Genomic DNA, 17,152 nt, shown 5'->3' with positions numbered 1-17,152 from the left:
CATTATTAACCTAGTCTAACCTGCCACTTGTCACACTGTCCAGTCAGGAATCATAAAACCTCCCCCACATAACCATTGGTATTTAAATGTCATAGGTCGTCTGAGGGCAATGCTTGGTAGAAAGCTTGCAGAAGCTTAATGGGTTGACAAGGAGCATCTGCACACAACTATTGTTTTGGTCCTTTTAATCTGGTCTCGTTGGGCAGTGAAGTCCACTAAGCCTGGACTTCAGTTCTTCTGAAGGGCAAACAAACAGCACTTGAATTGGGACATAGCTAGTAGCTAGCTAGACTCCCCGAAAATAAATGAAAACATAATTTACAATACTCATTATAGCATTTGTTAAAATTAAATTAACCACCCCCGCCCCTCCAAAAAAAAGTAAATAAATATAAGTGTCCCTATAAGGCCAGTTTTACTGTCCGAGTAGCCATGTAAGTGCAGGGTAACAGGTATAAATAATAATATTCATTCTGGCCCAGTTCCATTTAGGTTGCCCAGGTCACTGGTTATGTGCATGCTGGCTCACTGGAAGGGCTGTGACACTAAATAGATTGTGACCATTATTAATTTGATCAATTACGTTGTGTGTGTACCCTGCTATGACATGTCAAAATGGCTTCTGTGAAATAGGCCCATTGTGCCCCTTTAAAAAAATGACCACTGTATCTATAACGCTCACATATAACATAATACATTTCACATGACTCATGTTAACATTTGACCACAATCCCCTTTTCTTTCCATATTGTATTAGTCTTGGTTTGTATTCATTCGACACGTAACTGCTTTTCAGTTTTCACTGTTCTTGCTGCAGAACAGTGTTTGCTACATACAATTCTACAATCACCTCTAAGGAGAAAGAAAGAATGGCAATCTACTCTGGTCTTGTCTGCCAGTTACAGTGCACTTGCACCTTCTCCCTTAGTAGCTTTTGTAACATTGATGCATTGGTCGGGTAACATTTCTGGAATGCTAATACCTTCGTTTCAACCCCCCTGCAAGATTACAACCTATTGCCTGTCATTCACGGTTTCTCAGCTGGTGCAATGGGTGAGATGTTGGGTAACATGATTTCCCCACAGAACAACAAGGGAAAGTGGATGAATTAGCATTCAAAAAGCTAAAAGCCCCTTGCGATGCTCGCTGGCTAAAAGCACCAGCAGGTTTTCTCCTCCAGAAGATTGGCTTTATTTTTCCATAGAGATCCATTACGAAGCCTTTGGGTGACTCTCCTCTGTTGTCATTGCACTTAAACACATGGCCACACAGTAGTACAGGCACTACAAATATTACCTTGTCGTAAATGGCAAAAATAGACGGACATAACTGACATTTAACAACCACAAAAATAATGGACGCTTGCACACATTTAAACGGACAGTATACACACTGTAAATGTGAGCTCAAACTCAGCAAGAATCAGCATATCAATAAAGATCTCAGATAATGTGACAGAACTGATCTAATGTAGCTAAATAAGGTTAGCAGCAGAGCAATATCAATAATACTTAACACTTCAAGACTGAACATTTAAACCAAGGCCGTCCCCACCCATAGAATTCACATTTCTGTTCACTTCTGTTGAGTTGCACATTTCAGCAGTGCATTTAGTGTGACAACACTAATCAATCTAGGTTTGATATCTGAATTTCTTTATGATGTGGCAACGTGTGCCTCAGCTGGAGCTCAACTGGATGATTATTGTTCCTCATAAAACCTGAGAGGGGGAGAAAACACTGTGCCAGGGTGACATCTGTGTTTTTGGAAAGTAAATCTTCAACACTGCAGCTATGAACCTTCCCTCTTCCTGGTATTTTCAGGCACAAGGTTGTGTAACAATGGTTGTGTATTGGTATGTCAGCAGTGAGACATGCACAGGAATTAGTCGGTCTCCTAATTCATAATGTTATCACCTTTTACTCAGAGTGGGCGCTATTGCCAAAAGAAAATCTCAAATCAGGGTATGTGTAGATTATTTTCTACACGTATCACTTTATGTCATATTTTATGTCATATACACTTTCTGGAAATTCAATTGAGAAATTGATTATAAATTGAAATGTCTGTTTTTGGTTACAGGGGTGTTGGGTTTTGGGGATAAAAAGCGTATAATGAAATGAGCTGCATTGAGTTCAATAGTGCAGTATTATAGGGATTGTTGGACTTTGTGTTCTTGGAGCTTAACGAATGGTAGAGACTTAGACTCTGAAATACCCCTTAAATCCAGTGAATGAAATATCTTAACAATCAAGGTATTTTATCACATTGATGCAAAAATCCTGTAAAATCTGCCTGCAATAGTCTCGTAAAATTAGAGATATCAAAGAGATAACTACCTGCGTATGTATAAAGGCTACTGAAAAATTTACAAATTTCTATCCCCTGACATTGTACATTGTTCTGTATCTCCCAAACCCAACCTTTCACTATCTTGATATTGTTTAGAGTGGGGATGCTCCTTTCTTAGTAAAATGCTTGATGGAACAGATAACACTAGGCCTTACCGTCTCACTATAACTTACAGTATGAACATGATGAAAAGATAAAAGGACGGAATTGCCGATTAGAGTTCAAATAACAGCAAAAGAATTTGGCTGTGTAAGAGCTTTAAGTGCTATTAAATGATCAACCCCATCCTGAATTAGGCTTCAAAGTCATTTGACGACAGATGCTCGTGGTCTCCATTAGAGTTTACTGTGGCATCTGGCAGTAGTGTATGAGTACAAAAAGCTATAGCCATCAGTGAATACAGTGATAACTTCTAATGTCTCACAATGTCAAATACCAATAGAAAATAAAATGTCCCATTTTATCATATTATTTCATGGTAAAAAGATTGTTTCTGTCTTAGACAGTCCATCCTCCTGTTCCACATTCATGCTAGGTGACAGAGCAAGGCCCTGTAGTCGTGTCTACGTGGTCAAAGTTAGTTTTTTCTGCTTTTATGACACAGAGGTGCAAAAAAACGTTTATCCTCGCCTCTTGATGTTCTTCCAGTCACAGCTCTGTTCAAAAAGCCTTTTTCTGGCATTGTATCAGTCTGGTAATTGACATATGATTTGCTTATTTACAGCTATGCAGGGTTAGCCTTTTTGTCACAACCACAGTGTTCTTTCGTGTGCTGTTTGTGTAATAATTAGTGTAAGACAAGGTGACAAAGAAAACAGTTCCCTGATGCCTAAAAAAAAAAAGATTATTTATGATCCCGATTTCAAAATGTTATATTTTTCCCTTTATATACACCATCACCATACTTGTTCCCTTGTCAAAATATCCGTTCATTCACAAGCACCATTTCCATTACAACATTATTCCTTGCACTGCAGTTACCATTGGTCAGTCAAGATGCTGGTTACAATGATCTTATGAGGGTAATTGAAGTGGATGATTTTCTGGCTCTTCGGAACAAATTGTTGTGTAGGAAAGTGAGTGGAACAAGAAGAATCTTCTGAGTGATCAACCTTTTAAATCACATCCTGGCCAGGCCAATAATCTGTCCAATGCTTTCCCCCAGGTACTGGCACGTACACAGCTTTCCATAAAACTGCAGTGACATTTACTTTCCTGTTGACCCCTTACTCTGTACTGCAGCAATGACTGCCATTATCCGCACAGAGACAGTCTTCCAGTCAATTGAGTGGCAGCAAGCTCATCTGTCACTCTACGTGTATTTGCTTATGAATTAATGCATGGATGTTATTGGTGTGTCAAAGCTGCAGGCATGTTAACATGTTTTATGTATGATATGAGCTGTGTCTAATACATGTTTGAATTGCATTAATGTCCAGCAACATGTAAAAGTAAAGGAAGTGTGTTGGCAAGCATGCACGCCACATCTGGGATCTTCAGCATGACTGCGGGTTTGCTGGCAAGTCACGACACAACTCCATGTGCATGTGTCTGTTAATTGCACACAAGCAATAGCAATGTGTGCACACTGCAATGGTACATTTATCAGTGGTAATGTGCTAAAAGGACTGTAATTGATGGGTGTATAAAGAAAACCATGTACGGTCATGGCGATAATCCTCTCTTTGGGCAAGCCTTAGTTTATTTCTCCTCTGATTTCTTTCTCTGATGAAACATCTCCTTTCTTTTATGATGCCGTTTTGGTGCTGTTCTGATACTTAACATGGCAGGACAGGACAGTGTGCTGCAGAAAAACAGTGTGCTGCAGAAAAACCAACCACAAAGCGAAATGTCTACTTGCTTCCATGGCCAAATATGGAGCAAAGTGAGGCTGTCAGTGACTGCTATTGTAGTCCTGCCAATAAAAGGCAGAACATTAGATTAAGACTAAAAGATTTGCAATCAGACATAACAGAAAAACGTGTTCAGGGAGGGTGCAAGGAGACCCCAGGGTGAGAAGTACTGCATGAAAACAAGAGGACTGTTGAACGTCCATTTATCATTACCCCTTTCCCTCTATTCTTCCCTCTATTGTGCTACAGGTTGGTCACTACACTACAGTGTTCCTCTGTCTGTATGGAGGGGGTGGCAACACATTGCCAGCTTTCATAGCAGCCTCAGACAAGTATTCCTGGTTTTCGGCTACAGCAGGGCGAATGCGTCCATTCTGCCGATAGAAGAAGCGTGTGCTGCAGTCCTGCAGGTACTCAGGGTTGTGCAGTGAGGACTTCGGGGGTAGACTGTGCTGCCAGTATTCCGGATTGTCAAAAGTAGCCTTCTTTCCCTTCTTATCAAACATGATTGTGCTGCTAGTGATGCCTGAGTGCAAAGCGTGTCCTGAATGCCCCGAATGCATGGTGTGTGATGGATACGATGGGTGAGGGAGGTGGCCAGGGGGAACTACGTATCCAGAGGAGGAGACTGTGTGGCTTGATGATGGGTTGACTGTCTGCGATACTGATTGGGCAGCAGAGGACCCAGGGCCAGAGATGGAGACTCCACCAGCCAATCCGTTCTTGTCTCCAGGGTTAAGGAAGGTATTCAAGTACAGAGGCTCGTTGATATACTCGTCCTCCCCGTGTGTGGACTGGCTCTTGGGGGGAACGGCAGCTCCAGACATGTGCAGGGTGTGGCAACCCGCTCCATCAATTACTGTATGGGCTTCGCCATTCCTACGCCGTGTGACGAAGGGGTTTTCCTCTACTGGGTTGAGATAGTCTAGAAAAAAAGGGGGATGGTAAGATTAGCTCACATCTTTTCATCTCTTTTGAAAATGTAGCTATTGTAGCCACTAAAAAGTAATTTCTACAATAGTCTGCAATAGTTTTGAAAACTTTCAAAGTAACCTGAAGTGTTCTTGTCTCTCATGGCAGTCATGTAGCCATCCTGGTCCTTGTCTCCTTTTGTTACTCGTTCTGCTAAAAGACCGGTGGGATCGGCACTGTAACGCTGTGCATTACTGTCTTCCCCTCCAGCTTGGGAAGCAAAAATAGGATTAAAGAAAGGAATACAAAATATGTCTTTTGTGGCAGTGTAGGAGTTCCATCATAATTTATTTTTCCACAAAGCATTTGCCTTTTTTATAAATACACGTAGTGAGGAGATTGCTATTCCTCTCAGTCTTTCCAACTTTTGGAAAACACTTTGCTTTACCTTGTCCTGCAGCGAGAGCTGAACCGGGCCCAAGGGTACTTGACCTTGGGGAGGCCTGCTTCCTCAGGGTTCCATTGCAGCGAGGGTCGTCCTGGATGCCACGGCCAAATCCACCACCAATCTGCCCACCTGAGGACAGGTCATGTGGTGGGAGGCAGCCTCCAGACATGGGTGGAACAGAGACCACTCTGGGAAGGTTAGCCAGCATGTCCTCCATGCTGAAACTGGGGTCCTGGTAGCCATACTGGTTCTGGTGGAAGGAGAAGAGGGAGAGCGTTAATTAAGGGTCGAGAGAACTGGGGTGGGGAGTTATAGCAATGCTTTTCTTTTCTGATTTTCAATGTGTGATTAAAGTTCAATTTATTCACCAAGTGTGTAAATAAATATAATGAAACTTGAGTACCATACACAGACTGTACATTCTAAAATGTATTTGTGCTTTAAGTCCCAAACATTGTTCTTTGTATCATTGTTCATCTGTAACATTTAAATGTGGCAGGCATGGGAACAGCAGTGCCAAACATTGATATGGCAGCATGACTGCCAAGGACAATCTAATTTAAAGGATTTTAATTAAAAGGCTCCATGCAGCAAAGCTTAAAAGTAGCCATATCAGCCCAGCCCTGCTGTGAGCATTTGTGTCTACACTCATAACAAAAAGGGAATTTTAGAACCTCACTGAGTTATTTATCCCAGGAATTCAGCAAGACGTTTTGTGTTTTTACATTCCCTCGCTTACTCTCCTTTGCATGGTCTCTGAGCCGTCTGTAATGAAACTAATGAGATATAAAAGAATGACTTTTTCCCCTGTTGCACTTTCTTTAAACATGCAAGATGAAAGAAGTACAAAGGGGGCTGAAGTTCTATGAAGGTAGATATGTGTCTTTATTACGCAAAAAAAATAAAGTTTCTCGTTTGTAAGTAAATTAATTGTTAGTTTTGCTTATGAAACTATAATTTGTTGCTGCAAATCAAAAATCTGTGCTCTCAAAATAAAAACCTTTGGTCTCAAAAAAAACACCTACACTCTCAACTGAGTTTGGACGTAGTGGGCGGGGCATACGCAGCTGAATGAGCGAGGAGTTTCTATTGGTGGGTTTGACTTGCTCTTGGCTCGCTACGCTAACGGGAGGTTACGGTGAGGAGGACATGGAGGTAAGTTGACATCATATTGCTCTGTTTTGTCAAAATTATTTTAAATGTAGCATTTTTTTAATGTTGTTAGTGGAGTCTCTTTTTTTAAAGAATGACATGGAGGGCTGCTGTGTTGACATGCAGCCCCACTTTCTGCGTGATTTTTGATTTGCAGCAACATATTCTAGTTTCATAAGCAAAACTAACAATTAATTTACTTACAAATGAGAAATTTGCTCTCAAAACATCTTTTTTGTTTGCGTAATAAAGACACATATCTACCTTCATAAAGTTCATGGATTTCTGGTTTTGTGATGAAGATGCAGGTTTGCAGTAAATCAAATTTCAGATGATCAGTTTTTATAGTCATTTATTTATCAGGTCCCCTCAATTATTCACAACTTGTGGCATTCTGTATAGCACAAGAAAGTGGTGCCTCAGGCCTGTACGAAGAGTCAGACTAGAACAGATAGAAATAAGAGATGGATCAATCACGGGGGGGGGGGGGGGGGGGGATCTGACTATTTTTAACTTCTGGAGATGTTTTGGCAGTACAATTCTCAAATGTATTAAGATATCAGCACCAAGTTGCAGCAAATAACAGCTTCAAACAAAAGTTCTACCACTGCTATGTCCTGGTCAAACCCATGTTGGACTTGATGCTGTAGTATTATAATGCACAAAGGCCCAAACACTATCCATAGCTTGAAAGGGACTTTTTAAATTAACTTTCTGTGTATAACTGCATTTCATTTGAATTATCAGCGTTCTCTACTTTAAACCTAAAGTATCAATACAAGCTTATGTTTTAATTTCCTTTTAACTGCAAACCACTCTCTCCCAGTCCTCATGTACACTTCTTTCTCCTCTCTTGTTTTCATATTTCAACAGAAAATGCCACCACTAACCTCATGTCTTTAGAATACATTAAAGTGAACCATGAAGGTCAATTCGCATTTTTTTTCAAAATCTTTTGCCCATCTAAAGCCCATCATAGGACATAATTGTGGAAGCAGGGTACACTGTGGGAAAGTGAAACATCACACTTACATATTTTGAAGACTCAAATAAAGTGTACACTTCAAATAATTATCTATAAATGGCGGCACAGTGCTTTGATTACTATTTCTTGCTAATTCTGAACTGACATGAGACTGCATATTAAATGTTAGGATTTAGAGCATTAATATGGGAGCATCAACTATTTGCAATGTAAAGATATAGAATAATGTCCACCTGAGCAGAGAGGTCACTCTCCCTCTGTGTGTTGACATCGGAGATTCTCTGTGCTTTGTCTACATTGCTGGGCCGGCCTTGAGTGCATGGGAGTGTCTATGCTGTGCCCCAATGGCTAGCTACTCGCTGCTGCTGTTTGGGATCCTTATTTTGTGTTGAACACACAAATGAAACGCATCCGCATGACTATGCAACGGTCAGAGCTTGTGACAAAGTATTAAAGAGAAAGACCACTTATGGTGGGCAGGAGGGAAAATGGATGGTTCTAACAAACATAGCACTTTCAACCATGTGTTTGTGTTTGTTTGTGTGAGTGAATTAAGGAAAAGCACTTTCAGCTATGCTGTGTAAGCATGCAATTGAAGATTATACTTATGTGTAAATATTGCATTTAGTTGGCTACAATAATTGAGTTCATTACAATCGTCTACATGATTTACTGTATGTGGATGAATGTAGCCCTATGAAATGAATCAAATTAATGAATTACCAGCTCCAATAAATAAGACCATAAACAGTGGAGGCTATCTTGAAAAATATTCTGCGAATGAATAAACTGTCACCCCCTGAAACGCACCAAGCAGCGTTGGAAAAGGAGTCATGTCTCCCTTTGGCATTCAGAAGGCGTTTTTATCCCGACACAAACACAGGGGGATATTGGAGTCCACAATGGCTGAGTTGCCTGGCTGTGTGACTGGTTTTGTGATAGATTTAAGTCCAAAGATAGATGGTGAACATTTGAACAGTTGAACAGTTTAAGAACAGAGGGAATGTGGCTCTACACCACAATTTTGAAGAATGCCATTACCATCGCTTCACAATGGAGAAAGACCAAAGAAAACGATGAGAGTGAAACTGAGAAAGCTGTGTGAGACAGTTTTAAGTTCTCAATCTTTTGTGCTTGAACAGGAGAGTCCTGCAGTACACACGGATAAAATGTATTCCCACATGACTTTAGAGTCCCTCTAAATTATGTGAATGAGTGCTTTGACTTTGTATCGCCTCCTTTTCCATCAGGGGAAATGCCAGTCACCCTGCTGCTGAACCCCTCAAAAAGAAATCCCAGTAAGGAAAAGTTCATGTGAAATAAAAAGATTCCAACTTATTCTACAAGGAAAAATAAACAATCCAAGAATTAAGTTGAATATTAAATAATACAAGGGCTGAGTATTGCTGTGCAATATAGGAGAGACATGTCAGTCTGTACACATAACAGTTTATGTTTTATTATTCTGGGACATTACCCTTCCTGAATGACTGACTGACTAACATTGCTATATGCACATCTGTAGCCATGGGACTGAGTTATGACCTAAAACATTACTGGAGATTAGCAATACCAAAGTAACATGGATGTTTTGGGACCTACGACATCATGTTTTTTGTTAATGGAATAGTCAGCCTTTTTTTTACCTTTTAATAATAACATACCATTTAAATATAAAGACAAACTGACATTAACAAGCTTCTAGTGAACTGTTGTAATCAGCCAATAATATCCTCAGTAGCCTTTCTGAGATTGTATTGAAATGTTCCATTAACTACCATCTACCACCATTGGGTGGGGAATTCCTGATGTGGCAGTGTTATTACAACGGCGTGAACAGAAAGTGTATTATATTATGTAAACGTTTTGCATTAAGTCCCAGTATGTTATATCTTTAAACATAGTGACAATGGAAATAGGAATAAAGGCCAAAAGCCTTAATAGTTTTTTAAATTCTGTTTTAGATCACTAATGCTTTAAGAAGAGATATTATATTGGCCAGAATTAAAAGGAACCATTATAGCAATAAATCAAGATATTTGGAGATTCTTTAAAAATAATACCTTGTTAGAGTCCATGTGTGCGCGGGGAGTGTATGCCAGTGGTGGAATGTTGAAGGAGTGCGGCACCAGGTACTCTTCAGCATCTATCAGGTCCTCCAGCTCCTCCTCGTCCAAGAGGCTCTGAAAGAACTTGCTGTCGTTGGGGCTGGGCAGCTTCATGCGGTCGTCACCCTGAGTAAAGTCGAGTGTGTATGCACAGCATGTACATGTTCAGTCATTTTTATTAGTATTTAGGGATTAAAGAAAGAATGTAACTAATCAGGTTTTAATTGTGTAAACTTTAAAGGCTCTTCACATCCTAATGGAAATAATATATTTTAAATAATCCCCATTCCTATTTTATTATTCTTATTTATTTTAAGTTATTTTGAATATATCAGAATAGTTAACACATGCTCAAGCAAAGTGGAACATTTTACTCAGAGACATAAATACTATATTTAGTTTATGATATAGGCTTTGCGTCACTGCATTTGTTGAATAATCTAAGCACAATAATTTTTGCTATAACACACAAGTAATGTGATAAATACTCAGTGTATTTTCTCCCAAAGGAATAAAGTGAGTGCAATGTAATTTGTAGTGAATAATAATTACCTAAAGTCTATATACATTTGAAAAATATAGTGCAATTACACAAAACCAAGCAAAACCGAAGACTGAAGGCTGGCCAGCTTTCACTTTAATTAGATAGCTCAACTATGCTTGTTTTTAGACAAATATAAAAAAGACATGTTATGTAATCCAGATACACCAACATGTACCTACCTGAATAACCAAGTATCTTTGGGGATCTCGAGCCATCCGAGTGAACTCTGCAGCCAGCTCTTTGAACTTAGGCCGACTATCTGCATCAATCATCCAGCCTGAAAAAATAGTTTGTGTTAGTGTCTGATCTATATGTATAAGTTCTAAATACATGTATAGGTATTGATATTTAAACTTATGGATGCTTTATATTTTTGCAAATAGGCTTTGACTTTATATTTGACCCTACTAAAGTTCTGTCCCACTATATTATTTATTTTCTGAGGTAAGCACAAGCCTCTTCTACACCCATTAAGATCACATTATTTCCTGAGTCACAATTAATTTAGCAGTCATATGTGGGAGGAAAGGTGCTGTAAGTAGTGTACATGTCAGTTGTGATCAAGTAAAGCATTTCTGTATTCTTCACTCTTTGGTGTTGGGTTCTGCCTCAGTCGACCATGTCAAACATATGAGCCATGTTCTTTCCTGTGCTGTTTGCATTAAAATTGATGATTTGACTTTGATGTGATTCCTTAGAGCCTAAAATAACCAGCCGGTTCTTACCCCCAAATTGTCAAACAGAACAGCTTAGTGGGAGGCTATGCGTAACACTGTGACACTTTACGTAGCCATAGTTGTTGCAGAAATAAAGGAGGAAGTAAAGTGATGCAATACAAAAAGTGATAAAGTCTGCATAAGACCCCAGGAAGAGCGCCAGACTCCTAAGCCAATTTGACATAGTGGCCGAATGTGGAATTACATCTCCAGGGTGGAGATCACATTACATAATGTTACATAATGTAACTCTAATTACATCGCATACGTAATGTAGCATCCTTAGCTACATAACAAAAGCGCTTATTTTAACCCAAACTACACATTGTTCCTAAATTAGTTGTGTTGCCTGAATCTAGACAAATTGTTTCCTCTGAACACAAAAGTTTATTTTGAAAAGACAGTGGATGCATGCAAAGAGGCATACATTTACACATGCAAAGCTGACACTAGATGATATGCAGAGCGCCATAGTTTGAGGCGTAGGGCCACCGACCATGTTGCCACATTTGACGAGTTGGGAGTGAGATTGTGTTGCAGTTGAAATAACACAAGTGTTTCATTTCAAGTAGCACTTAAAATGGCTCTTACTGATAGGACTTTGTAGTTTAAATTTATTGAAGAAATTGTACTTGCTTGATTCTTGTTGTTTTGAGTTTTGACTCATGGTTTAATGCACTTATTGTAAGTCGCTTTGGATAAAAGCGTCAGCTAAATGACATGTAATGTAATGTAAAAGTACGAGTGGCTGCAGTATGGATTGTGGATTGTGATGTTATTCAACATGAACGGGTCTGATGAGTACAACTATATAGAAGGCACCTACTGCAGCACCTCCACCCTCTAGGTTAGAATAGTTCCAACTTTGTCAAAGTATTGGAAGCATGTCAGCCCAAGATTACTAAAAACAGTCATTCTACGTTTACTACTGAGTTATAAAAATTGAGTTCGCAAAACATGTATCTCTATATCGCTTTAGATCACATTAGCAAAGATTGAGATGAACTATAATAACCTTTATAGTTTAAAACAGAATGCAAATACTGATAATATAATCACCCACTTCTAAAGGTCTCAAACTATTTTCCAAAATATACAAGTTTATTATTTAATCCATAATGAACAATTAGACAATTATTAATGAGGTTCGTTACTGAAAGATAAATACTGTTTCATCAAGAATGGCCATATGGACTAATGTTTTTTTTTGCCAAGTTCTCTGTGAACACATGGGTATGATGCCAAAGCAATCATGTGATCTGGCCCGGAGTAAGGCCTGTCTAGGTATCCGGGGAAATAAGAGACAGAGATCGAAAGACAGAGAGGTGTGGCTTTACACATACATATATAAAATAGTTATTATGTCAACCTTGTTATCTTGTATCTTGTTAGCTAGTTTAATGTCAGTAAAGCTTGTGAAAAGCAGGAAGTGCATTTCCACCACATGGGCGTGATGTAACATGCGTCTGAGTATTTGGGTGCATGAGCTCTGTGCATGTAGTTTAGTGCAAAAAGAAAGGCAGGTGACCGTGACCTCTTCCTGTTGTGTGCGTGTGTCTGCTTGCCAGGTTGGCGCAGGTTCAAGGTGTAAGTAAGAGCCAAGGTGACAGTGAGGGTCAGAGGCTGCAGCTTGGAGACTACAGGACAAGGCCAGGGTAGCGCTGGCACCAAGCCGTTGTCCTGGTAGCAGTGGCCAGAGGTTATAACGCCACCTGTGACCCCAGTGCCTGACGGCATGACAGCAGTGACCAACCAATGATGCCAACATGTTGGCGGTTGGGGTCAAAAGCTAGCTAGAAAAAAAAAGAGTTCCTACTGATTTTTGAAGGATTTCCCATTACTGTTGCCATCAGAGAGGTGTTTAATTTTCATTCATATAGTAACAATAGAAACGATCAAATCATGTGGAAATCATGTGCAATACACTCCAATACAGAGGTTATTCAATACATATCAATAGTAGTTGAGACTGTCGGAAAGATGCTGACTTAAAATTATAATCTTTTGAGGCTGTGGTTTGTGGTGGTGTTTTATTTGATTGTGTTATGTTGTAAGGACTTTAAAGTCCCACCCATCTACTTACATTTGACCATGACCATGTAGACGTCGATGGTGCAAATGGGTGGCTGCGGAAGACGCTCTCCTTTCTCGAGCAGGTCTGGGATATCTCTGGTGGAAATCCCATCGTACGGCTTCCCACCAAAGGTCATCACCTCCCAGATGGTCACCCCTAAAAAGAAGGAAGGAAGGAAGGAGGACGAGAAACATAAAAGAAAAAAAGAAGATATTACGGAAATATAAGAGAAAAAAAGAGTAGAGTTCAGTAACGTAGAGCAGAAAGAGAACATATTCTCACAGGGAAAAGGACAAGTGAAGAAGAAGTAGAATTAAGATGAGATGCAGTGAGAGAGTAGAAGGGTAAGAGTAAAGATTAAAGAGTTAAGAAGAGAGGGTTTTACAGCAGCGCAGAGAAAAGACAAGCCAAGACATAGGAAGAGAAAGAAGTTAAATAGTTGAAAAGATAAATGGGAGATAGACCAGAAATAGTAAAAAAAGAAAAGTGCAGAGAGAAAGAAAAAGGAAAAGCAAGGATGAGAGAGAACAGAGGCGATCAGAGGGGATAGGATGAAGAGACAGGAGAGACGAAATGAGGAAGCAACAAAACAAAGGGGAAAGAAGAGAGGACAAGATAAGAGAACACAAGTCAACCGAGGACAGCAGATGAGTTGAGGAGAGGAACTCATCAGAGTCTTGAAAGTCATCAGTCAATCTGAACTTTCACAACTCTTCAGCCTTAATCATGCTTGTGTTAATGAGCTAATGAGTGGTAAGCAGAGTGAATGCACCCCATAAGATAGGAGTATAATAGCCCCCGGTCATAGAGGACCACTGGGGACATGTGCACTAAACCATTACCGATACTTTTAATCAAACACACATTATTCTCTTTGATACGACCCATCTTGCATTTTATTTTTAATCATTGTTCAATGACTTTAAGAGTCATTGGTAACTTGAAGTGGAATTTTTTATTTTTTTATAAAGCAATACAAATCTCAAGACTGAAAGATAATAGAGGAGGTTGGTCTCGAGATTTACAAGGATTTAAAGGAATAGATCATCCAGTCTGCATTTTACAGTTTGCCACATGTAAGAAATCCACACTCTTCACTTGTCCACTGTGCCATAATGGCAAAACCCGCTGCAGCTGCTTTAGCTCTATAAATGACCTGCCTGTCGAGGAAGCAGCCCGGAGTTTATTGTACACGTAATGCACCGCATATGCCTCACAAGTTTAACTTGCATCCATAATCTACTGCATTTCTGATATCTTATTTTTTAATGTGTTTTCCATACTTCTGCCTATTACTAATACGTCTTGCGTTTGTTTTTGTGGTTTCTGGTTCAACCATTGTGCCTCTCCGTCTCTAGATGATTGGCTCAGTGGACCCATGTGGTGGCTAATCTCAGTGAAGGGTCTCCTTAATTCTGACCCTCCAATAAATAATCTAAAAAACTAAAATGTAAATGACCATAACGCACACAATTAAAGCAACCATAATAATTAATAACTTTTATATATGTTTCTTGAACATAATGTATTTTATTGTCACTTTAAAATGAAAATGACTAAAGAAATATATTCGATCTGTCTCTTATATGAAAATATTGTGTCTCTAATGGTTTGTTTACCGAATGTAGGTTCCTTAAAGAAAATAAAAAATGTGCCTTACCGTAACTCCAAACATCACTCTGATGAGTAAACTTCCTGTAATGGATACACTCCAGTGCCATCCATTTGATGGGCATCTGCCAGGTAGAAGCATAGCATGTTAGTATAATATACAAGACGCAACATTTGGCACTACAAATAATGTATCTTTCTCATTCCCTTAAATAAAATGTATATATATTTTAGATTAAATTTGGATTATCTGTTCGTGAGGTGGTGCTAGGACTGTTTAGGCAGAATTGACTATGTAAACCATGTTTGACCAAAAAATATACTTATTTCAACCCAAACCATAATATGTTCTTTCTTAAACCTAACCATGTACTTTTGTTGCCATAACCTAACAAAGAAGTAACACCAGAAAGGAGGATGAGAGTATGGAGCTTTTTTCCGGTCTTTTTCCTTTTTTTCAATTTGACAGCATGAATAATTGATTACACTTTTTAGATTTTGTAATGCTTTCCCTCAAAACCCTGTCCTCTTGCGTGCACTTGGATTTTCTTTGCTTTTGCTTAAACTTTATATATATATCATTCCTTTTGGGTGGTTATGCTGTAATCTGGTTACGCTTTAATCTGGTTCATCCACTGGGTGTAACCAGCTTTTTAATATTGGGTTCTTTACCACTTTTTAAATAAAAGGACAGTAAATATATATACCAGCAAACCGATCATACTTTTTTCTTTTATAATAATAGCTGCAACAGCCTCCTGTCGGTGTGCTAGAGGGGACCATACAGTGGTTAGTGGAGCAATTTACACTTAAATTAAAAAGTAAAAATAGCCTCCGCATATTCCAGTAAGAATTGGTTTCTATATGGTACTAGGAAGTGTCTCCAACCAATCCAACACCAGCCTTTGTATGTGGTTTGTGACTGCAGCAGCATGCTACTATAATAGTTTAAGTTACAGTTTGTGCAGGAATCCGAGAGCAAGCAGTGGGAGGGCAGGGTTGTCAGGTAAAGTATTACAAAATGTGAAGTGAAATCAATGAGTCATGCTCAGAAATTGAGAGAACACACTCACTAAGAGAGAAAAGATAGGATTTGCTGAGAAGAAATGAAAACACAACACAAAAAAACACAAAAGATGCCAGTAGCCTGAGTACTTAACCTTCAAAGACGTGTTTGTTTGCTACATTTATAGAGTTTTGAGATCTCCATTCCCCAAAACTAAATAAAACGGTCCAATAGAGCAGAAAAGAATCTCAATGACTTCACTAAAACTGTTCCTTGTGATGGGCTAAGCTCTTCCCTCAGGATATAAAAACCTAATTAATATTAATGTCTGCTGTTGTCTTGTACAACATGTCAATGTTATGCACCAAAATAATAATTCATTGTATCTCAAACAAAAGATAATAAAACCAGTGAACAAGGTCACTCATTGCAGGCTCTAAAGGTACTGCAGTATTAGTACAATAGAGTATACCAGCCACTTAATAATACTAACAGTACTGCTACACATATTACAATTTCTACGTGATACATTGCTATTCCTACTACATAATTAATTCAAATATTTTGAAATTAAACAATTTTTACCAAGAAACTGTACAAAGTAAGGGTTGAAAAGGACACAAATGTACTGTATGCTGTACAGGTTGTAAAGCCCGCTCAGGCAAATTTGTCATTTATGATATTTATTGATGCACCAATACCAATACAAAAATCAGATACTGGGGGTGCTACTGACTCACATAGCTGGATCGGATAACGGTGAACATGGGGCCGACATTTTCAAGTCAATTCTATGTTTGTTTACTATGTACATTATATACTGGAATTTGAATTCCTGTTTAAATTGCGTATCTATATGTATTTATTTGTTACATTTCGTTTTACAAAGAAAGGAAAGCAATGTTTATGTCAAGCCTGATGTACAGCTAATTATTATTTAAATTTTTTTATTCAGCGTAGCTTCTGAATCAACTGACTTCTTATCCACTCAAAAAAGAAAGTGTATTCCCCAATATGTCAAACTATGTCTCTGAGTTTTTTAAAAATATATCCATATAAACAAATAATGCATTTTGCCACTTAAAAATAGTTATAATTATTTGATATAGTCTTGCACAGTAAGGTGTCAAATGTAGACATACAAGTATCTTTTTTAAATTGTGGAATTATTTGTTTGACAGTGTAAACGACAAGTGATGACAGGATTTACCTTTCCTCCATCAGCATTATACTCCTTCTCATTAACATCCAGCAGCCGAGCCAGACCAAAGTCGGTAATCTTGATGTGGTTGGGAGATTTGACCAGGACATTTCGGGCGGCCAGATCCCTGTGGACCAGCCTACGCTCCTCAAGATACATCATGCCCTGCAACACACACACAGCAATTATT

At 38.9% G+C, this 17,152-nt stretch overlaps 1 protein-coding gene across 1 annotated transcript in view; it reads right to left on the bottom strand.

Moving 5' to 3' along the window:
* Positions 1 to 2,661: 2,661 nt before the first annotated feature.
* Positions 2,662 to 17,152, bottom strand: part of LOC117750877 (receptor tyrosine-protein kinase erbB-4-like) — a 268,118-nt gene continuing 253,627 nt past the window's right edge. The window contains exons 21-28 of the mRNA XM_034562299.1: positions 16,972 to 17,127; positions 14,805 to 14,880; positions 13,154 to 13,300; positions 10,534 to 10,631; positions 9,766 to 9,936; positions 5,566 to 5,815; positions 5,259 to 5,387; positions 2,662 to 5,130 (exon numbers count right to left, since the gene is read on the bottom strand). Coding sequence (XP_034418190.1) covers positions 4,463 to 5,130; positions 5,259 to 5,387; positions 5,566 to 5,815; positions 9,766 to 9,936; positions 10,534 to 10,631; positions 13,154 to 13,300; positions 14,805 to 14,880; positions 16,972 to 17,127 — 1,695 coding nt within the window. The 3' untranslated portion in view covers positions 2,662 to 4,462. The remainder of the gene's footprint in view (positions 5,131 to 5,258; positions 5,388 to 5,565; positions 5,816 to 9,765; positions 9,937 to 10,533; positions 10,632 to 13,153; positions 13,301 to 14,804; positions 14,881 to 16,971; positions 17,128 to 17,152) is intronic.

This window comes from Cyclopterus lumpus, chromosome 21 (assembly GCF_009769545.1).
Source record: "Cyclopterus lumpus isolate fCycLum1 chromosome 21, fCycLum1.pri, whole genome shotgun sequence".
Classification (NCBI taxonomy): domain Eukaryota; kingdom Metazoa; phylum Chordata; class Actinopteri; order Perciformes; family Cyclopteridae; genus Cyclopterus; species Cyclopterus lumpus.
The sequence above is the reverse complement of the archived record's forward strand: the minus strand, read 5'-3'. Positions and strand labels throughout refer to the sequence as shown.